Source organism: Gopherus evgoodei, chromosome 2 (genome assembly GCF_007399415.2).
Source record: "Gopherus evgoodei ecotype Sinaloan lineage chromosome 2, rGopEvg1_v1.p, whole genome shotgun sequence".
Classification (NCBI taxonomy): domain Eukaryota; kingdom Metazoa; phylum Chordata; order Testudines; family Testudinidae; genus Gopherus; species Gopherus evgoodei.
Window position 1 is genome coordinate 293,476,361 of NC_044323.1, and position 22,762 is coordinate 293,499,122.

The following is a 22,762-nucleotide window of genomic DNA, read 5'->3' on the forward strand; positions in this document are numbered from 1 at the left end:
GCTCTTGAACATTAAGAAATAGAGATGCTTCCTCCTGGACAACTTCCCTGGGGGAACTGTTTGATCCTGGTTGCTGCAGGCTTGCAAAATCTCACCCACAGCCTGAGTGACTGTTCTTGCTGGGTGAGTATAATAATCACTGAATCCACTCCCCTCACCCCCCCAGAACAGCAATCGCCAGGGTAAAGGGCAAGCAAGGAGTCTTCCTGGGTCTTGGCTAGTAAACTTTCAGGCTTATTCTGCAAGTCAAAGTTATAGCAAGAAGCTGTAAAAACTAGTGTCCAGGGGCATCTCATACATTTGTTTTGTTCATCCACCTCCAGCTGCGTTTGCCTGGGCTCCCATCTAGATTAACCTAATCCTGTCGTCTGCCTGGTGACCCCATTGCTGGAGATCTTCAAGGCTAGTCAGGACACTCATGTATGATTAGGAATGACTTGGGGATAATGAATCAAATAAGACTAGATGAGTCACGAAAGATCCCTCCTAACCCAAACTGGATTTAGCCAGCGTAAGTCTTATCATAACATAACTCTACAGGCACTAGTCTGCCCTTCTATTATTGCCAGGGCTGCTGAAGGAATAGCAAGCAGCAGTGCTCTACTAATGACTAATATCTAGCTCCTTCCATAGATCTCAAACCACTTTACAAAGGAGATCAGTATCGGGCAAAAGAGCACTTGATATTCCTAGCTAGGGTGAGACCATCTCCAGGTAGCACACGGGCTGTTCACTGGTCCACTAGCCAGAACACCAAAGTTGGTTAATGAATCCAGATCTCTCAGTGCGGTTCAGAGAGTGTATGAAACACTAGTGAATGAAATAAAGCAAACAAGGCTGGAGCGTGCCCAGCAGTATCAGTGTTTGACTTAAGTGCTCTGGTTTGTAATGTTGGTGATAGTCTGAGTAGCATTAATCAAAATCAGTCTTAATAGAGTTTCCTACTCAGTATAAAATGAACCAGGAGTGTGTCTGCATTAAAGCACCCAGAATAGCTGGAGTTTCATGCAGGTATAGACAGGAAATTTAGGGATCCTTGTTCGTAGATGTACTCTGCCACAGCTACAGATATTGCAGAACATAGTGATACATAAATCCTGCACTTGCTCCTTAGACCCCTTCAGTAGATAGGAAGAAAGAGAATTGCCACCATCCCAAATACTTAAAGCAACTTTGTTCTTTTAGTCCAATGGCTCCATCTGGATAGTCTCGCTGAGAGAGGACAGTGCAGGGTTTTCTTTGTAACACGCTATATCAACTCTGCCTGAAAAAAACAGCAGCAGCCCCAGAACAACCGCAGGTTCCTGGAATTGTAAGAGATATAGGGAGAGCTGGGACTGGACATGTGATGCAAATAATAAATTAGGCATAAGCTTGCAGCTCAGGATGGGTTATTAAACCTGTGCCCCAAGAAGCTGTGGGATCTCTGGACCGTCACAGCAAAGAGCTAGGAAGCTCTGAATGGATCTGTGTGACCCAAGGAAAGTTACTTTTGAGCCCTTTGTGCCACACCCAACCCTGTCCTAAAACTAGGTTTTAAAAAAAACACCAGACTAAATAGCAAATCAGCTACTAGGTCTGAGTCAAGCTATTGATTTAATGTTAACGCAGGGCAGCTCTGCCTCTATCCTGTGTTATGATTGGATATCCCTCTCCACCTTTCTCCTAAATTCCGTGCTGCTGCTGAGCCAATTTGTGATTGTTAGGAGACCAAATAAGATGCACCTATTTTAAATGGGTTATGGTGACAGTGTGCTCAGTACTGTATGTCATGTGAGGTATGATCCTGGCCCTAAATGGCCTACAACAGAAAAAGATGACAAGAGGATGTACTGGAAAAGCAGAGGTGGGCAGAAGTTAGTGTATAGGCTTTTATTAACTTAATAGTATAAAAGTTTCATATTTAATGCAATAATTTGACCCTCATTATTAAATAAGTGTCTAAATTGGGCACTGTTCAAGCTGCATGAGCAGTACTTCTATATCCTGGGAAATTTCCCCAAACCTGGGAATCTGAGAGTAAAATGTTTCAACTTAGGAAATTGGGAATTTTTATTCAAACATTTTACTCACAAATTCCCAGGTTTGGGGAAATTTCCCAGGATATAGAAGGACTGTAAAAAACTTTATCTGGGAATTTTTCACCAGCTTTGGGAAATTTTTAGTGCTAGGTTGGGAAAAGTTGGCATCATGCTATAGAAGCACTGTGAATGAGGCAGAGCCCCCGGGGAAATATTATGTGATCATGTAATTAAAGGCTTAGGTGCTACAGCAGTACAAATCTAGAGTTCATAATGAAGACTCAAGAGCCTGTTATGTTAGGTGCATTACTTTACACACAAGAAGGCCTTCCCTGTTCCCAAATGTGCTAAGACTGTGAACATGATTCTACAGGTGATTACAATACATTCTGGGAAAGAGATGAGGACAAGGTAACAATGAAACAATCCTATTTAGTATCATAAGCAGCAGCCTCAGTACTCTCACTGCCTGACAGATTCAGAGACAAGGTGGGTGAGGTAATACCTTTTATTGCTGGAGCACCATAGCATAGTTGCTTCCTATACTGACAGAAGAGGTGTTTCTGTTGATGTAGGATGGTGATACATTTCCTTGAGTGGCAATAGCTAGGTTGATGAAGGAATTTTTCCATCAATGTAGCTACGTCTAGCTGGCGGGGGTAGGAGGTTATATTAGCCTAACTTCAGCATTCAGGAGGGAAAATTGTTCACACCCATGGATGATGTAGCAAGGTCTATTTAACTTTTAAGTGTAGACCACTGCCCAAACTGTATGTATTAGAATACAGAGGGGGAAGTAGTTAGTGTTGCGCATGCAGCCTTAAGAATGGCATTTCCAGACTCTTGAGTGCTTTTCTACACAATTTCTATTCTCTCTACTGTGGCTTTTGATAGAGTTGCCTAGCACTTGCTTGTTTGAAAGAGAAACTGCTCTAAAAAGCCAGGGACTTTATGACAGAACAGGCCAACATAGGGGCAACACAAGAGGGACAGGTTTTGCTCCTACCTCGGTCCAAGGTGAACTGGATTTCTTGACTGAGGACATAAAACAGCACTTGGGTGCAGCTGCACTGCTGCAGAGCTTTAAGAAAGATGCCCTAAAGCAGGGGTGGACAGCCTGTGGCTCCGGAGCCACGTGCGGCTCTTCAAAAATTAATATCCGGCTCCTTGTATAGGCACTGACTCCAGGGCTGGAGCTACAGGTGCCAACTTTCCAATATGCCCAGGGGGTGCTCACTGCTCACCCCCTGGCTCTGCCACAGGCCCTATCCCCCCCGCAACCCCTTCCCACCCCCTTCTGTGAGCCTGCTATACCCTCACTCGTTCCCCATCCCCTCCAGAGCCTCCTGCACACCACAAAACAGCTGAGGCACTGGGTGGGAGACACTGTGGGAGGGGAAGCTGATGGGGGGCTACTGTTGTATTAATGTGACTCTTTGGCAATGTACATTGGTAAATTCTGACTCCTTCTGAGGCTCAGGTTGGCCACCCCTGCTCTAAATGGAGGGGAGAGAGCTCTCCCTTTAGAGTAATGAAGGGGCATCCCCAGGAGGCGGTAGCTATGCTGGCAGGAGCTCTCTTGCTGACTTAGCACACTCTACACCCACATTAAGGTTGACATAACTACTTTGCTTAAGAGTGTGGATTCACACGCCTGAACAACACAGTTGTAGGGAAGTAATTTTGCACACCCTGCCCTTAGGCAGACGCACCACAAATGGCAGTGACAGTGGGGTGCAGGTAGTGCAGGCTCCCACTGGGGCAGGGCTGAGGTGAGGGTTCAGCTCAGCCAGCTGCAGGGAAGGGGCAGGGCAGTGCCCCAGAGACAAGAGATTTACATGCATTTTGCATTGCTAGTCCCCCCCCCTCCAGCAACGGACCAGAAGTTTGCGGGGGGGGAAGGGGCGGCAGGGGGCTGCTCCAGATGGGGCGACACAAGGGGGAGGGGAGGGTTCTAAAGCCGCGTGCACTCCTCCCAGCGCGCGCCTCCAAACCAGGCTGTGCCTGGGAGGCCCCGCCCCCTGACGTCCTCGGCGTTCTAATTCCCACCGTTGCCAGGGGCGACAGGGTCTCCTCTCCCCGGGCACCATTTAGGCAGCTAGAAGGGCGGTGACACCACTGGCCCCGCCCTGTCCTTTCTTCCATTGGACACGGGTGCTTTCACTCGAAGACAACCCGCCATCCTATTGGCCAGAGCGGCCCCTGGCTCCCGCCCTTCCCTGGGGCTGACGGTTCGCGGCCGGTGTGGAAGCGGGAGGGTGGCGGCTGTCGTCCTGGGTGAGGGGAGCGCGGCCGCCTGCAGAGCCGCCCCCCGCCACCATGGTCCCCGCGGAGAGGAGCCCGGGCGGCCGAGGGGACGCGGCGGGAGACGGCGGCTTCCTCCTGCTGCGGGCCCCGGAGAGCGGCAGCGTCCGGAAGGTGCGTGAGGGGCGCGGGGCGAGGACTCGCGGAGAGCAGCGCCCGGGGCGGCTAGTGGGCATCTCTCCTCTCCTTTCCCCTCCCCCCCCCCCGGTGCCAGCCTCCCCCGTGCCAGGGCAGTGGGTGGGTGCCGCTTTCCCCCCCCCGGTGCCAGGGCAGTGGGGGGGGTGGCGCTTTCCCCCCCCCGGTGCCAGCCTCCCCCGTGCCAGGGCAGTGGGGGGGTGGCGCTTCCCCCCCCCCCGGTGCCAGCCTCCCCCCCGGTGCCAGGGCAGTGGGGGGGTGGCGCTTTCCCCCCCCGGTGCCAGCCTCCCCCCCGGTGCCAGGGCAGTGGGGGGGTGGCGCTTCCCCCCCCCGGTGCCAGCCTCCCCCCCGGTGCCAGGGCAGTGGGGGGGTGGCGCTTCCCCCCCCCCCGGTGCCAGCCTCCCCCGTGCCAGGGCAGTGAGGGGGGTGGCGCCCCTCCCCCCGGTGCCAGCCTCCCCCCCGGTGCCAGGGCAGTGGGGGGGTGGCGCCTCTCCCCCCCGGTGCCAGCCTCCCCCGTGCCAGGGCAGTGAGGGGGTGGCGCCCCTCCCCCTCCGCGCGGCCAGCCTCCCCCCCCCGGTGCCAGGGCAGTGGGGGGGGTGGCGCCCCTCCACCCCGGTGCCAGCCTCCCCCATGCCAGGGCAGTGGGGGGGGGCTAGCACTCTTCTCCCATGCCGAGGTCCCCCTGGTGCCCAAACCCCTTCCTCGTGCCAGGGCGATGCAGAGGGTGGGGGCTAGCCAGTGCATGTTGGTACTAGGTGATGGTTGCTGGTACGTTTCAGCTTGATTTTCTTTCCTGCAGGAAAGTTACTTTTCTCATCCCACTAAAGTATTCTGTGTGTTCTACCTCTCACTATGAACTGTTACTACAATGTGAGCAGCATGGCATTGCCTAGTGTTCTTGCTTATGTAGCTAAGGTTTCGTAGTAGGTGGGCATATGTGGTAGTTACCATGCTGGCAGTTTTACCGTATATGATTGTTTATTTGCCTGTTTAGTTTGTATGAATGTATCTGCTAGCTCTGACTGCTAATTAAACTAGTGATGCAACCAAAATTAATAACAGGAGGGAGGTAAAACTTCAAGGGGTGTTCTTAGAAGTTTTTAAAATGTTAGCATTGCTTGTATGAGGGTTTTTAATGTAGGTAGTGTGCTGGCAAATTGCTGCTACTACTCTTACATTCAGAGTATTGTAGAACACTAGTTGTAAAACCACCATAAGGTTGGTAAATAATGGCTTTCGAAACTGTGTGAAGTGTGCCAATTTCTGTGTGTTCTGAAAGTTTATTTGCTAATTTGCTGTAAATTATCATTGTAATCTGATGTATATCTACAGCTCTTCCTCAACTAAATCTTCCATTTGGTTCAGTAGATGTTTTGCCTTAGTAAGGGCTGCAGGTTTAAATCCACAGCCTCTTATAGGTAAAGATCAATAAAGAATCTTCAGTGAAGTATTAATTTTTAACCTTTCTGATGTAGTTTAAAGGGACACAGTCAACTTAAGTCACATTTGTCTCAGAATTTTCCTGTGGTATTTGTAACTGCAGGTGCTACGTATAACAAAGGATTAGTAAGGGGTGTGTGTGTGTGTGTGTTGTAGCTTACTTTATTTGTTTCATGGTTTCTCTTCTGCAAGGGAGTCTGTTTACTGTGTGCGTGGGGTCCTCTGACAGCAACAGGCAGGAGAGAAACATCTGAAGTAAGAAAACATGGTTGTAAAAAACCCACAAAAACTGACCTGAGAACTCAGGAACACCTGTAATGACTTGACTTGACACTTCATATTAAAAAAAAAAATAAAGTTGACGGTGTTTCTCTAAAGAAGAATCAGTAACTGTAATGCATTCAGTGCTTAGAAAGAGAACTGTGTCGATGTGGTTGCTATGGCTTTACTGTTTTGTGGAGAATCACAGATACTACAGTAACGGTTATCTTCTGTACAGGCTAACATTCTGTCACTGAGGCTCTGATGCATCTGTTTCCTACTTGTGCACAGAACTGGTCTATTGCCCTGACTTTTGTGACATGCAGACTGCTCCATGTTTGCACCACCATGTCTCATTTTAGTGATTTCCCTCCCTCGCTCCCCTCCTTCCCCTCTCCTCCTAACAATCAGAGTAAGTTTTTACAGATTGGAGCATTTGGACTTGATTTTTTTATTTATCCTTTATCTTTTGTTCAGTGCATCAGTCAACATTGAGGATCTTTTTAGAGAGTTTTAACAAATAAACAGCAAAGAATCCTGTGGCACCTTATAGACTAACAGATGCTTTAGAGCATGAGCTTTCGTGACGAAGTGGATATTCACCCACGAAAGCTCATGCTCCAAAGCGTCTGTTAGTCTATAAGGTGCTACAGGATTCTTTGCTGCTTTTACAGATCCAGGCTAACATGGCTACCCCTCTGATACTTAACAAATAAACAGACTCATTACTGAAAAATTGTGTGATACAGCTATTGTCAATAGCTTTTTTTTTAATGGTGTATTGTTTTAAAGCATACGTTGTAATGCAGCCTCTCTCAGAAAAATGGGACTCGCTTATAGTGTGGTGCTGTCTGAGTTTGAGATCCTATTGCTGTATTAAACACCTAATAGAACTTGCTGCAAGACAATAGCTTTTCCCATGTAAAAGGACAAAATATCAATCTGTATGATCTCCCTGTTAGTTCTGCTATGCTACCGCAACATGCATTGTTTCTCAAACATTGGTAGTTCCTTAAGTGGATTTTCTTGGGCTAAAAATATTAGAGATTTTTGTTTTAATCTATTCTTATGCTTCAGGCTCGTACAATTTGTTCTTCATTCAACTGGTGGCACAAAAGTAGGGTAATGAGTTTCACATCTCTAGTCAGTTTCACTTTCCAGTTTTCCTACGCTGGCCCAGTTCTAGAATATGTGGGTTGCAAATGTAGTTGAGGAACATGAATCTCAACCACCACTACCAGCTTTCTTTGAAAGGTGACTGGACAATGACATTTTTATAATATTTAAACTTTTGGTCCTAAAGTATCTAACAGTTTCTCTCTTAGAAATAAAATAACTGGTAATATTAAGGGCCTGACACTTCAAACATTTTCTCACTGGAAGTAATGCTTATTCTAGTGCATACTCACATTTACTTCAGTTGGACTTCTTGCCATAGGCCCTAATTCAAAAGCATCCCTATCCAGGATAGTATTTTAAGCAGTACTGGAAGGCCCACCTGCCCAGATGCTATGGTGATGAGCACAGTATAAGAGGCTACGTACAGTAAAAGCATCAAAGAATCTTGTAGCACCTTTTAGACTAACAGACATTTTGGAGCATGAGCTTTCGTGGGTGTATACCTGCTTTGTCGGATGCATCCGACAAAGTGGGTATTCACCCATGAAAGCTCATGCTCCAAAAGTCTGTTAGGTGCCACAAGACTCTTTGCTGCTTTTACAGATCCAGACTAACACAGCTACCCCTCTGATATGTACAATAATACATATCTGTTCTGTATGTTTTTTTTTTATACTGCATTCATCACCCTCATAGACTCAGACTCATAGACATTAGGGTCAGAAGGGACCAATATGATCATCTAGTCTGACCTCCTGCACAAAGCAGGCCACAGAACTCTACCCATCCGCTTCTATAACAAACCCCTAACCTATATCTGAGTTATTGAAGTCTTCAAATTGTGGTTTGAAGACCTCAAGCTGCAGAGAATCCACCAGCAACTGACCCATGCCCCACGCTGCAGAGGAAGGTGAAAAACCTCCAGGGCCCCTGGCAATCTGCCCCGGAGGAAAATTCCTTCCCGACCCCAATTATGGCGATCAGCTAAACCCTGAGCATGTGGGCAAGACTCGCCAGCCAGCACTCAGGAAAGAATTCTCTGCAGTAACTCAGGTCCCATCCCATCACAGACCACTGGGCATACTTACCTGCTGATGATCAAAGATCAATAGCTTAATTTTGGCAATCTCATCATACCATTCCTTCCATAAACTTATCAAGCTTAGTCTTAAAGCCAGATATGTCTTTTGTCCCCACTACTCCCCTTGGAAGGCTGTTCCAGAACTTCACTCCTCTAATGGTTAGAAACCTTCGTCTAATTTCAAGTCTAAACTTCCTAGTGTCCAGTTTATACCCATTTGTTCTTGTGTCTACATTGGTACTAAGCTTAAATAATTCCTCTCCCTCCGGCTAAACAAGCAAAGCTCTTTGAGTCTCCTTTCATAAGACAGGTTTTCCATTCCTCGGATCATCCTAGTAGCCCGTCTCTGAACCTGTTCCAGTTTGTATTCATCCTTCTTAAATATGGGAGACCAGAACTGCACACAGTATTCCAGATGAGGTCTCACCAGTGCCTTATATAACGGTACTAACACCTCCTTATCTTTGCTGGAAATACCTCGCCTGATGCATCCTAAAACCGCATTAGCTTTTTTCACGGCCATATCACATTGGTGGCTCATGGTCATCCTGTGATCAACCAATACTCCAAGGTCCTTCTCCTCCTCTGTTGCTTCCAACTGATGTGTCCCCGATGTATAACTAAAATTCTTATTATTAATCCCTAAATGCATGACCTTGCACTTCTCACTGTTAAATTTCATCCTATTACTCTTAGTCCAGTTTACAAGGTCATCCAGATTTTCCTGTATGATATCCCGGTCCTTCTCTGTGTTAGCAGTACCTCCCAGCTTTGTGTCATCCGCAAACTTTATTAACACATCCCCCCTTTTTGTGCCAAGGTCAGTAATAAAAAGGTTAAATAAGATTGGTCCCAAAACTGAGCCTTGTGGAACTCCACTAGTAACCTCCTTCCAGCCTGACAGTTCACCCTTCAGTACGACCCGTTGGAATCTCCCCTTTAACCAGCTCCTTATCCACCTTTCAATTTTCATATTGATCCCCATCTTTTCCAATTTAACTAATAATTCCGCATGTGGAACCGTGTCAAATGCCTTATTAAAATTGAGGTAAATTAGATCTACTACATTTCCTTTGTCTAAATAATCTGTCACCTTCTCAAAGGAGGAGATCAGGTTGGTTTGGCACAATCTACCTTTTATAAAACCATGTTGTAATTTGTCCCAATTACCATTGACCTCAATGTCCTTAACTACTTTCTCCTTCAAAAAATTTTCCAAGACCTTACATACTACAGATGTCAAACTAACAGGCCTATAGTTACTCGGATCACTTTTTTTTCCCTTTCTTAAAGATAGGAACTATGTTAGCAATTCTCCAGTTGTACGGTACAACTCCTGAGTTTACCTATTCATTAAAAATTCTTGCTAATGGGCTTGCAATTTCATGTGCCAGTTCCTTTAATATTCTTGGATGAAGATTATCTGGGCCCTCCGATTTTGTCCCATTAAGCTGTTCAAGTTCGGCTTCTACCTCAGATGTGGTAATATCCACCTCCATATCCTCATTCCCATTTGTCATCCTTCCATTATCCCTAAGCTCCTCATTAGCCTTATTAAAGACTGAGGCAAAGTATTGATTTAGATATTGGGCCATGCCTAGGTTATCCTTAACCTCCATTCCATCCTCAGTGTTTAGCGGTCCCACTTCTTCCTTCTTTGTTTTCTTTGTGTGTGTTTGTATTATAAGAACCTAAACTAGGCCTTGGACTATGTCCTGAACTCTACATGGGATCCACATGAATGGATCCAGAGCCAGGATTGGGGTCCTAGACTTAAAATGTTTCATTTAATTATGCAATGTCTTTCTTTTGTGCTTCAGCAGGTAGCCAGGCTAGCATTTCTAATTATGACCCTTTGTAGGTCTACGTTTCAGAAGTGGTATGCCAAGTCTTCATTTATTAATTGTAATTTAAGGTTTCATGCGCTGGTAATACATTTTAATGTTTTTAGAAGGTCTCTTTCTATAAGTCTATAATATATAATAAAACTATTGTTAATGTAAAGTAAATAAGGTTTAAAAAATGTTTAAGAAGCTTCATTTAAAATTAAATTAAAGCCCTCTGGACCGGTGGCCAGAACCTGGGCAGTGGGAGTGCCACTGAAAATTAGCTTGTGCGCCGCCTTCGGCACCTATGCCATAGGTTGTCTACCCCTGGTCTATAGAATATGGAATTTTTTTCTAGAAAAGTCCCACTATACTGAAATTTGGCCCATAGGGTTATAGCGTATGAGTAATGTAGATATTTGCATTTTTTTCAATAAAAGTCTCAAACCTGTCGTAAGCTACACAAGTAAACATAAAACAGCGAGATGTTCCTATTTTTGCCAGGGGTGAATTTGGCAAACCCCAGTCGCACTTATCTTTTAGCTATTGTATCTCCAAATGGTTTTATAGAGAGAGACTGAAATACTGTAACTTGTCAGTGATGGACTCTAATTGCTTTTGGTATTTTGAGAGTGAAATAAAACTAAGGTGGATAAAAACCTTACACAGCTTTAGCTTTTTAGAGTATGTACCTAGTGTTTTCTTTGGTTGCTATTCATGAGTTGAATTTGTTTTAACTTTTACCATCTCTAATTTACCATATACTGGCTGAATCCTGCCATCTTAATTCAGCAGTACTCTCTCATCAGAATCACTGAGAACTCTTCCTGAGCAAAAACTATAGAATTGGGTTTTCAGAATGTATGTTTGTTCTGCATTTCAAACTCTCTCATACCTTTTTTCTCCTGTACAAAATGTGCATTGTTTCCCTATTGTAGCAAACTTGCAGATTTATGTGCGCAGTATTTGTAAGTTCAATTGGCCTGTGATTGTAAATCACAGTTTGGGAGGTGCTAAATTGGCAGCCTTGCAGATTCAAGTCTTTATGGTTAGCATAAAACAACACTTACAGTAGAATAAATTGTCCATGTGCCCCCCCACCAAGGTTCTTCAACCTTTTCTGGACATATGGCCCTTGAGGATAGGATAATTCAGACTCCATAGAACATTCAGTCTTATTTTTCGGGCACGTGTGTGTGAGATATGAACACCAGAAAATGAGCTAGTTAGTACAAGTTCACCTCAGTTCATACATTGTAAGGCACCAAACAATCATCAGTCACAATTGCCCCAGGCTGCATTCAAATCTAAACTTAGAAGTGAAATACTTAATGGTCCTTTATTATTGATGATTTGCATTACTATAATGCCTAAGAACCATAGTTGTGGACCAGGACCCTATTGTGGTAGGTGCTGTACAGACACAAAACAAAAAGACAGTCCCTGCCCTAAAGAGCTTACAGTCTGCAGCTATGTCTACACTACGACTTATGTCTGTATAACTTATGTTGCTCAGGAGTGTGAACATGGAATTTCTGTGGCATTTTAGAGACAGTTCGATGTGTCAGTGTGGCCAGCCACAAACCATGACACACATTGTTGATGACTGCAAAATGACTCAACTTCCTGGAGGTCTTTGTGCCTTGAACATTGTTGGTAAGAATGCTGTTGGCTTGGCTTGACTGGCTTGCATACACCAAATAAATAAATAATAGATGCAAACTTGCCATTTATGACCTCAAGTAAGGAACAAGTCTCAGGAATAGCTAATTCTGTTTTCATGCTGCTAGATACCGAATTGGTAGAGGGGAAGGAGTTAGGAGAAGAGCTCCAGAAAATGATCAAATATTCAAAAGCATCAGCTGCTCCCTGATATGTGAAGATGCCCATCTGGGTGTATTAAAGATTACTTCTGAAGGTTGAAAGTTTTAAATCTTTACTGGAATGTATGTCTGGCTTCCCCCTCAATATCTACATGGATCTTCACACTTCTCAACGTGCAACCTGTTCTCCATTATGCATCATTTCATAGGGTTGTCTACACTGGCACTTTACAGTGCTACAACTTTCTCACTCGGGGTGTGAAACCCGCCCCCCTCCCCAGCGCTGTAGAGTGACAGTGCACCAGTTCTGGGAGCTATTCCCCTCGGGGAGGTGAGGTTTTTTTATATAGCGCTGGGAGAGCTCTCCCAGTGCTCTGCCACGACTATACAAGCCATGTTAAAGCGCAGCTTCGTCAGCACTTTAATGTTGCTAGTGAAGATGTGCCCTTAGTATGACTCAGTTGTGGAGCTACACTGACATTAGTCACAGGCAGAGGGTCACATGAGTAGAATTTTCCTTGCTATAGTCCTCTATCTGTAACTTCTTTGTGAGTTGTACTAACATTGGCTCCCTTACACTTTAATTGTTAGGTGGGAGTTTAGACTCCTTCGGGCCTGCTAATTAGCATTACCTCTGAATGTTGTGCTCCAGCTGTAGCTATGGTTAGTCAGCACCAGTCTCCTAGGTGTGCTTTCTGATACCATACCTATCTATGTGGTCTAAGAAGCATCCATAACCATTAAGTTGCGAAGTATGATGTTTGATAACTATGTCAAAACAAAGCATTGATAGGAGCTTGTCTGCATGAGGAAAGTTACCAGCATGCTTTGGCTTCAAACAATTAAATTTTTATCAGTAAATGTTGATTTCATGCCCCCACCCCCATCGCAAACGGACCGAAAGATATATCCATCAATAATAATAGAAATTTAAAGATAGGCAAAGTAAGAAAAATGCTGCTTGAGAACTTCAGTTTGATTTAAGGATATTTATTTTGTATATTTTGATGTGATGACAATTTGTGCTTTGATAGTTACAAAGCTTTAACTTTTTGAATCTCAACATCTACTGTCATTAAGTTGTCTGATTCCCTCCCCCTCCCATAAGTTCCCAAATTGTGAACATTTAAATTGATAAAAATAAAAATGGTTAAAAGTAAACATTGATATTATCTCTCAAAATTTTTTAAAAAATTTTGATTTTTGCCAGGCTTACTTGTTAGTATTTTTCCCTATGTAGGTGCTCCTGTAACAGAATAAGTGTCCACATGAGGATTTATACAAGTATAACTACAGCAGTATAATTATACTTGTAAATTTCCCCATGTAGACACATCTTAAGTCAGCAGGAATTGCCAGATGACATGTAAGGGGCCTCGTCTATCTTTTGTCCCCTCCATTTTGCATGAGACCAGCCTCTCACTCTTTCACAACACTGAAACAGCTCTAGCACATTTCTGCAGAACACTTTGTTTTCCTTTTGTGTTGGACACTGAATGTAATGTTTGGCAGGCTCTCTGGACCTAGAACAGACTTGCTAGAATAATACTGGCTCTAATCCTGGTTTGTCAGAGGCAATAAACTTCAGTGCTGGACACAACTTGTGTAACTTAATGACCCATACCTTATTCATTCCCATAGCGTTCTTAACATGCTGTACTCTACATACTTACAATCTGTGCTGCGTTCTGACTGTTCTATGCATGCAACAAAGATTATGGACACCTGTTGACCGAGGAGATGCTGTATGTTTACTTACCTGGTTTAAAGTCCACTGCAAAGGATGGCTAAGAAATCTTGAGTTAAACGTTGAATTTCACTCAGAATGTGACTTGCGCAACTGTAGCAACTGCACACGGAAATGCCTTTAATATCCAGTAAAGGCCTGAGAGGTTACCACAATTTCATTTAATTACAGTTATGCTTCAGGATTGGGTTTAAGGTCATGCAGGAAATAATCAAGCAAGGAAATTCCTACTTAAGTTTAAAAGCCATCTCATGTGCCCCCTCTTGACTGGCTTTGGAAGAAATGTCCTCACTGAAAACTGTAGTGTAGTTTTTGTTTATACTACATTTTTAAATTTCCAGGGACTCTGGTCAGCAGAAACAGGCAGCTGTTCTAAGTTCATTTGAGTGCAGACTGTCCGAGGAGATCCACACTATGGGAGAGATTTTTTCCAAAACTGCCTGAGTTAGGTGCCTAACTCCCATTTAGCTTTCAATGAGAGTTAAGTACCTACCCTCACTTAGGTGAGATTTTCAAAAGTACCTATGCTCTCAAACTTCTGTTCATTCTTGTGGTGGTCTCTCACTTTAAATCTGAATAACCTTCATTTTAGATTATTTGCTTGTTTTCTCATAGATAAAAATGTCTTGAGGTAAAATGCTGGCTGAATTTTCTCCCTTCCTTCAGTTTAAAATTAGTTGCATTTTAAAATGGCAAGGACAGCTAGAGACTAGAATCTAGATCTTAGTTAGTACCTACTGTAGCTGTTGCATAGTGCTCATTCTAACAACTGTTCAGTAATGATACTTCGTGATAGTAAAGCCTTTTGAAGATTAGAAGTGCTAAGTATCTCACAGGGTGGTGGGAGGGTTACTCAGTTTTACTGTGGGTGGAGGAAGATGAGGCAGAGAGATCAAATGAATTTCCTAAAAGCAGTAAGTCTCCAGATCCTGACTTGCATTCCTATGCTTAACCACCCCTCCCATAACCCTGTGCTACATGATCCAGTTAATACTCGTCTTTCCAGTACAATTTTACTGCATTTTCTGACTGGCTCAGGAGCATGGGTGGGAATTGAAAACTATCTCCTGAAACTTGATTGTTTAAATGGTGAGATGTAATATTCTACTAAAAAGGCAGTAAACATGAGCACTTGTTCAAATGCTTGCTTTTATAAACTCATGACTCTGTGAGCAGCACAGTGCATATTTCTTATTGGAAACTACATAGTACTGTGGGCAAATCCAAAGAGTGCAACTTCCCAGGCTGCTGTATAATGAAAATATTAAGTTTAATGCTGCCTTGCCTCATCTCACATCTGTGATTAGGGTGTTCCTGGAGGCATACAGGAAGGCCAGAGTTTCCCGAAGTGACTGGGGTTTTTGGGTGCTTAATTGGAAACACTTTAAAGGGGTTGGATATTAAGAGTGTGGGTGCTCGGCATGTTTTGAGAATCTGGCTCCTTTAAGATGTCCCAAGTTGGGCACTGAAAAATGGATAAACCCAAATCACTAGTCATTTTTGAAAAACTTGGCCTGAGGGATTATCAAAATCTAGTGTTCTCTCTTCTTTGCTTGTTACTCCTGTGGAATTATCAACTTTCACTTTTTCTGATAGTTTTGCCAAAGCTGTGATACCCTAAAAGATAAAATTGTGTAGGTAAAGGTTTTGATTTGGGTGGGGAAACATTATTAAAGTTGTTACTATATTTTAGCTTCGCTTTTACTGGTTAAAAGGAGTGTTTCCTAAACATCTCTCAAATCAATAAAAAGATTTTAGATGTTGCCATTGTCCATGTGGAAACCTGCCTCTGCTACAGTGTGTGATCATGTTAAAATATGGCTGCGGAGGAAATCCTCTCAAAGAAACCATCTGTTGCTTCTAAGAGCTCTGTCTCCTTTGCCATGTGTATATATGTCAGCATCCACACCTGTGTTTTGTTTGCCTCACCTCTATCTCTTCAAAGAGGTACATAAAGATTTGCTTAATTAAAGTTCTTGTGGTTAGGGATGGGATTTTTCATGAATGTAGCTGTATCTGATATCCATTTTAAGGGATCCCTGAGTATTACGTTCCTTCTGAACCAATTTCTTTTAGACATTTTAGTCTCCTTGAATCTGCTGTGATGATTCTTAACAGGTTCTCTTACAAATTGTCACTGAGACTTGCTTGTCTGTTTTTAGCGACTCTGTTTTCCTCCACTTGACTAACACCTTAATGGTCCTTTGAGATCCCCCAGGCTGCTCCACCTTAGCTTGGAAAAACTGGCACAATCACAGATTAGGGCTCTGTGGCTGCAAGATTCCTCATTCTTACTAACAAGATTCAGTCTCTTCTTATATTAAATTCACTTTGATGAAGAAGCAGATTGTTTGTTTGCAAAATGGGTGTGGACCTTTTGAGAGTTCAGCATTTGCTCCTTAAAACAGTCGTCCTCGGGGATATTTGTTTTCAGTATTTTACACCTGAGGTTTGTGAGGCAGCTAGTTTTTAGTCTCAGTGACCCATTTAATTTATCCAGAAAGTTCATGATCTCCCACTCTGCCTTTCTGCAGTCTTTGTAATACGTGCACAGATTACTTTTCGTGTCACATCTGAGCATTAATCAGAGTTTTAGAAGCTGAGGAACAGAGGTCATGCCATCTGCTATGTTAGTCTGCAGACTGAATGCTGCTCAACAATAATCACAAACGTCCATCCATGCTTATACCAGTAACTCACTCAAATCAGTCCCTTTTTGTATGATTTATAATTTACTGGGGACTAACTGTTCTGGATATTTTGAAATTACCTGGAATCTTTTCACAAGCAACGTTTCCCGCTCCCACATCAGTTTTTAATCAAAACAAATATGATCTCATTATTTTTCCACTCCTAAATAAGTTGCACTTATTTCCTGTCCATCCTTTTTTTTTTTTTTTTTAAACTAGGGTAGGTTTCCAAATCCACATTATCTCTTTTGCAATCAAGAATTTAGTTTTTTATTGGCCTCTACATAGTAATATCATGAACCAGAGCTGAGGCCTGTAGTTTCTCCTTTAGAGACTTTCTTGCAGCTGTGTTGGCCACATAGCTGCATTTATAAGACCACTACCTCCTCTCAGCATGAAGCACATTCTCACCTATACTATAATCAGTATTATTCCCCAAGCAGTACCTCCTTTAAGCAAGGAGTAGAGACAAGACTTCACAAAGTCCACTGGGGACTTCTCCATGCAAATTTAACTTTATCATCATCTAAGCACATACTCGGGTACCATGATGGGTGTAGAAAATGTGTCAACAGCTAGGCATGGAACCTCACAGACTAACACAGATTTCCTACCCACCACACCCTGCTACCTAGGGGAGTGCAAGGACGTGATACCCTGTCCCTGTCCCCCATCAGGAGAAGACAAGTGAAATAAGCTGATGCCACATGAGAAGCTAATGTAAGCTAGTCTCAGTGGCTAAAAATAAATAAAAGTGATGCCTTTGTTTTGGGTTTTGTCCTAATCAGAGCTATAGTGAGTCTTGAGAAGGCCTGAAAAGAGGAGGAGGAGGGGTTAGTCTCTTATTCTAAAGCTATGGCTCTATGTGGTGGCTGGAAATAAGGCCATTCTGTTCTGAAAGAACTTCACAAGAGAGATTCTGAGTGATTGTCCACTCTCAGTTCTGGGGGCCAGCATGTGCCCTAGGCAGAACTGAAGTAGGACCTGTGCTGGATGCACTGGGGTGAAATTCACCCTATATGTGTAAACTGGCGTGGGTGGCTTTGTTGGTGCAAATTATCTGACATTTACATAAGAACAGCAGACTTCCAGGTCTCCATCTTAACACAACTCCCCTGCCTTGGACCCCTCCAAAAAAGGCTCTTTATTTAGGTCCATGGCACCCCTAGGAGCACATTTCACCATTTATGTTCTATTGTGTGAGGAGCAATTCAATCTTTCTGTGTGAGTAGAGCTTTTGAGTCACTGTGGAATCTGAGATCCTCCTCCTGACAGTGTTTCTGTTGGGAGTACCTGCTAATATTTCTTTCCCTCCCTTCAAGATAATGTATATTTACTATTCCCCAAAGTGATGATTAAACTTATAACAATTCCCTGCCTAGACTCAAAGAAATTTTTGGGGGGGATGGGAGGGAGTGTAGGAGAGAATAAAAGAGATAAATGAGTTACATTTAAAAGTAATGCCCTGCTTTTCAGAGTTGCTGAACTAGCTCAAATCCTTCTGAATTCAGCAGGAGCTTGTCACCCATGGAAAATCAGGATGCTAGTGTCTGGGCTGCAGTTATAGATTTACTGTTATCTGAGGCTCCCAGGGCTGGTTTCCTAAATCTTTCATGCTATGGCCATCTGATAAAGTCCTGTAAAGGAGACAACATATATTATCTCCTGAGAGAGCCCATATTTTTTAAACTACCTAGCTATTCACCTAGTAATCCAGGCAGTATAAGCAACAATGGTACTATAACATAACACACTTTGAGAAGGCTCCGTTGTTTCCCAGAGCGCTTGAATAGCTGAATAACCTCAGTAGGTGGCTTACTGTAGTGATCATCAGTGTGACTATTTATTGTCATTTGCTGAAAGGGCTGAGGCATTTGAAATATCGTGCTAGTGTTGAGATCAAGGGAACGGAGGTCAGCAAGTGGTGTCATTCAGTATTGTAGAAGGGAGTGCTAAGGGGGAGCAAGTGACTGTAATTAAGTGATAGTTAGAACCGTATAGGTTAGATGCAGAATGGTGCAGATAAAGGGAAGAGGGGGACTGAAATATTCGGTAGGTAGCAGATAGCAAACCCTCGTAAAATTAAGGCCTTGTCTAGATTGCTACTTACTATGCTGACACTTTTTTGCTCAGGGGTGTGAAAAAACACCCTCCCTCAGCCATGCAAATTTCAGCACTGTAAAGTGGCAGTGTAGATAGTGCCCCGGGGCTGGGAGCATGGCTCCCAGTGCTGGTAGCTATTCCCCTCATGGAGGTGGTTTTATTACAGCCCTCCCAGCACTGGAGCCACAGCGCTTTAACGTCGGCTGTGTAGACCTGTTATGAACTACTATGCTCCTTTGTTATACGGTTATTGGAATATAGTATTTCTTAATGGGAGTGTTGTGCAAAGAAATCCTCCATCTTTACAGCCAATGTTGTATGAAACACAGCTTAGTACACTCGAAGTACTAGACCTTATTCTCTCAGAAAAAAAAGGAACTAAAACTACACTTCACACCATATATGTTTATTATTGAGCCATGTCATTGTCCTTGGCACTTTGACACAAAGTGAAGAAAGATGATCAGACCTGGAGGAAAGAATAGCAGAGGCTTTTGTTTTAAAATATTATCTGTTGACTCGCTGCTTGTGGGCAGTGCAGAAGCAATGGGTCTCCAGAGTGGATTTGAAGAAGAAACAGATGAGACTGGTGGCATAGCAAGGTAGGATAGAAAGGCTGTTCTGTTTGGTGACGATGTCCTCTTTGAACACGATATATTGTAACCATCTTTTTTTCTCTTAGCAGGGCTGTGATCCCTTTGCACAGACCCAGCGCAGCAAACTGCAGCACCGCCGCGCACGAATTAACCAACAGATCAACAAGGAGATGAGAATGCGAGCTGGGGCAGAAAACCTCTTCAAGTGAGCACTGATCCATTTCCAATGCTAGAACACTTGTGTGCTGAATTGCCTCTGAGCTTAGACTGATTATGCTCCTCTCTAGCAGGAGACAATGATATGTGCACTAGAAACATGTCCATTTGTTCGCTTACAAAGACTAGTGACTTGGGGTTACTAGGCTACCTGTATTGGAGAGGGGAAGAGTATATTCTGGATATTCTGTCACTGTTTCCTATACTGGTCAATTGGGAGATAGATAAGGTGACTGAGTAAGACTCTCCCTGTTAATTATGAGTCTGTTGGTGTGGGCTTTTTCCCTACCTCCTTTTCAGCATGACTAGAAACCAGAAAGGAAGAACATAACCCTGTGCTGTGCTACTGACCTGGTAATGCTTTATTGGTGGCTTCAACTTCTGGCCACTTCTCACCCTCCACTTCTGCATGGTGGGCTAATGTGCACCATGGGGAAGTGATTTCTAAGCATACTAATATGTTGTGCATTAATGGGTCTGTGTAGACCCTGCTGCTGCTCACTAGGGAGCTCGTAGTATGCACCAGCAGGGTCTACACGGACCAATTAATGTGTAACATGTTAGTGTATATCAAAATCACACCCCCATAGTGCTCAGTACCCCACCATATAGACAAGCTCTAGGTTGCTCCTGGATGTTATGCCTCATCTAATTAAAAAGACTTAAAATCTTGCTGTGTTCTTTTCTGCATGACCCTGCTTCATAAAACCAAGGAGAAATGTTCAATGTCAGCAGGAATGTGCCAGGCTGTGCTGTTTATATCAAAATCCTGAATCGGAGTGATGATACTTGCCATTCATAGGTCATTCAAGAATGTGGTCAGCAAGTAGTTTCCCTCCTCCTAACATAGGCATTTCAAATCCAGCATAGGGCAAAAAGAGTGGGGGAGCTAGAAGGAATGCAAGGCAAAACACAGGCAATTTAATTACTTTGTTGGGGAGTATCAGGAGCACTGGGTCAAGTTAGGAAGCAAAACACCCCGATGTTGCTCTTTTTCAGGCCGCTGAAGTGTTTGGCTCAGCAGTTTGAACACCTTTCCCACTGCTAACTTTCTTTGGCGAGCCTGTTTTTGAGATTAAAAAGGTCCCTTCTGAGCAGGGATTGGCCATGAAATCTCAGATTTTGACGTTTTTGGAGTTAATGGAAAACCAAAACTTGACTCATAAAATCACCTGAAATTAAAAGTCATTTAGTAAAGTATTGCTGTTTTTCCATGGCTTTAAGGATGTGACCTTGTTCTCCAGTGATTAACACTGAAGACTTCTAGGCCTTGTCTACCAATGCAAACCCAAAATGTAGTCAAGGAAAGCTGTGACTTGTACTAGTTGGTGGTGCTTACCATTGAGCAGGGTTTACAGCTATGTGGGTGGCTGGACTTCAGCTGTTTGGAGTTAGGACAAGTTCCCATTGTAGACACAACCATACTTCTTTAAATGATCTGTTTGGAGTGTCATTCCTCTTTTCTAAGAAGCTACAGTGAATGGTGTGTTTGAAATAAAATGCAGTTTTGTTGCATGGTGTAGTAGGTTTTGTTTGATGGATAAATAAACTGACTGAGACAGTTAAACAATGAAAGTCCTTTTCCTGTCTTGTTCAAATACCACTGGCTCAGCAAAGTAATTTGAAGTGATTAAGAGGTTGGCAATAAACCATATTTTTAATATCTCTGTACAAAGAATTAACTAAGCAAACATTTGATAACTCCTCAGTTTGACCAGGACTCATGGTTATATAAGGTATGTTCTTAATGAGATCAAAATGCACCCTTGTGCAGAGTCTAGTATGAAAACTAGAAACTGTTTTAAGCAGTGCATTGGCCTTGTGCTGACATTCTGCACAAAGGTAAATTTCACCCTTAATGAATGGTTGGCCATTCCCTGGGGGGTTGCACCAATATATGGGAGGTACCATGTCCTAGCTAAGATGGATAGATTCAATACCAGACCTTTCTGAAGTGCTGCTGCCTAGCTAATTTCATTTGCTAACAGAATATAGTCTAACCTGTAACCTATGCACTTGATATTTTAAAAGGCTGATTTTTCCCAAAGCTGAAAAAAATTGGGCAAAATTCACTGGGAGTAAACATTTTAGATGTAAACATGTAAGTGAAAACTCAGAGCTAAGTGTTTTCATATATCCACACCCTCTTCCCCTCCCTCCCCAATTCTGTATTCATGAAACAAAGCCTCTTCCGTTACAAATCCATCCTGGTTAAAAGGAGGTGAAAGCAACAATTTAGAAAAAATGGGAGAAAAATAAATGGGTAAGCTGATAGCAGAGAATACAAACCAGCAATTAGAAATTGCAGATAATTTATAAAAGAAGCTAAATGTCAATAAAAACAATCAATGGCCAGTTACAGACTATAACAAACAATTCTTTAAATATATTGGGAACAAATGAAATCAGCAATGGCATAGACAAGTATGGGAAAATTCTCAATCTTGATGCAAAAGAGGCAGAAGTATTCAATGACTACTTCTGTTCTGTACTTGGAAAGAAGTAGGATGATATAAGGCGATAATCCTGTCAGTAACTAAGGAGGATGTTAAACAGAATTGGCCGAGGAACTCTCTGAACCACTTAACGTTATTTTTAACAAAACTTGGAACACGGGATAAATTCCAGAGGACTAGAACGGTAAATGGATGATCCAGGAAAATATAGACCAGGTTATCCTAGGCAGGCAAAGTATGGAAAGGCTGATATGGGATGCAATCAGTAAAGAAGTAATAGATGGTAGAATACTTAGAACCCCTGTGCTTTGAGGTGGTTTTATCTGTTACTGGAATGTGGCGTTTGTGAACACAACTTGCCAGAGGCTTAGCCCTGAGCTAGGCTGAGGTATGGCCTTGTCCTTTTTTTGACTGCACTCAGCTGAATAGAGGCCCAACTTGATTTAGTCTCTCATGCTAAAACATGTTTCAGCAGACAGTTTTTAGGTGTTGTCAGCTTTCCTCTGCCACCAGGTTCTCTCTTCCTGTTTTGTTTTTTATTTTTTTTCCTGAGGGCTTGGCTACACTGGAGAGTTGCCTCGCTGGTGGTGGGTTTACAGTGCTGCAACGTAGTAACTGTCCACACCTGCAAGGCACATCCAGCGCTGCAACTCTCTGGCTGCAGCGCTGGCTGTACACCTGGTCTGCTTGGGGTGTAACAATTGCAGCGCTGGTGATGCAGTGCTGCTCATCAAGTGTGGCCACCAAAAGTGCTGTTATTGGCCTCCAGGGTATTAAGAGGTATCCCAGAATGCCTGCTCACAACAAACCGGAAGAATGGCTGAACTCTGAGCTCCCCCGAGCTGCTTATCTAAAAAACAAACACAGCTCCTGTTTGCTGGCACGAGCGAGCGGAAGCAGGCAGGGGAATTGCTTTGGAAGGTTCACAGCTGTTTGCTTGAAGA

At 43.4% G+C, this 22,762-nt stretch overlaps 1 protein-coding gene across 3 annotated transcripts in view; it reads left to right on the plus strand.

Moving 5' to 3' along the window:
- The first annotated feature begins 4,340 nt into the window (after positions 1–4,340).
- RHPN1 (rhophilin Rho GTPase binding protein 1) overlaps positions 4,341–22,762 on the plus strand; it is a 61,653-nt gene continuing 43,231 nt past the window's right edge. For all 3 annotated transcript variants that reach the window (XM_030553917.1, XM_030553918.1, XM_030553919.1), the window contains exons 1-2: positions 4,341–4,439; positions 19,236–19,351. In XM_030553917.1, the coding sequence (XP_030409777.1) occupies positions 4,341–4,439; positions 19,236–19,351 (215 nt within the window). The remainder of the gene's footprint in view (positions 4,440–19,235; positions 19,352–22,762) is intronic.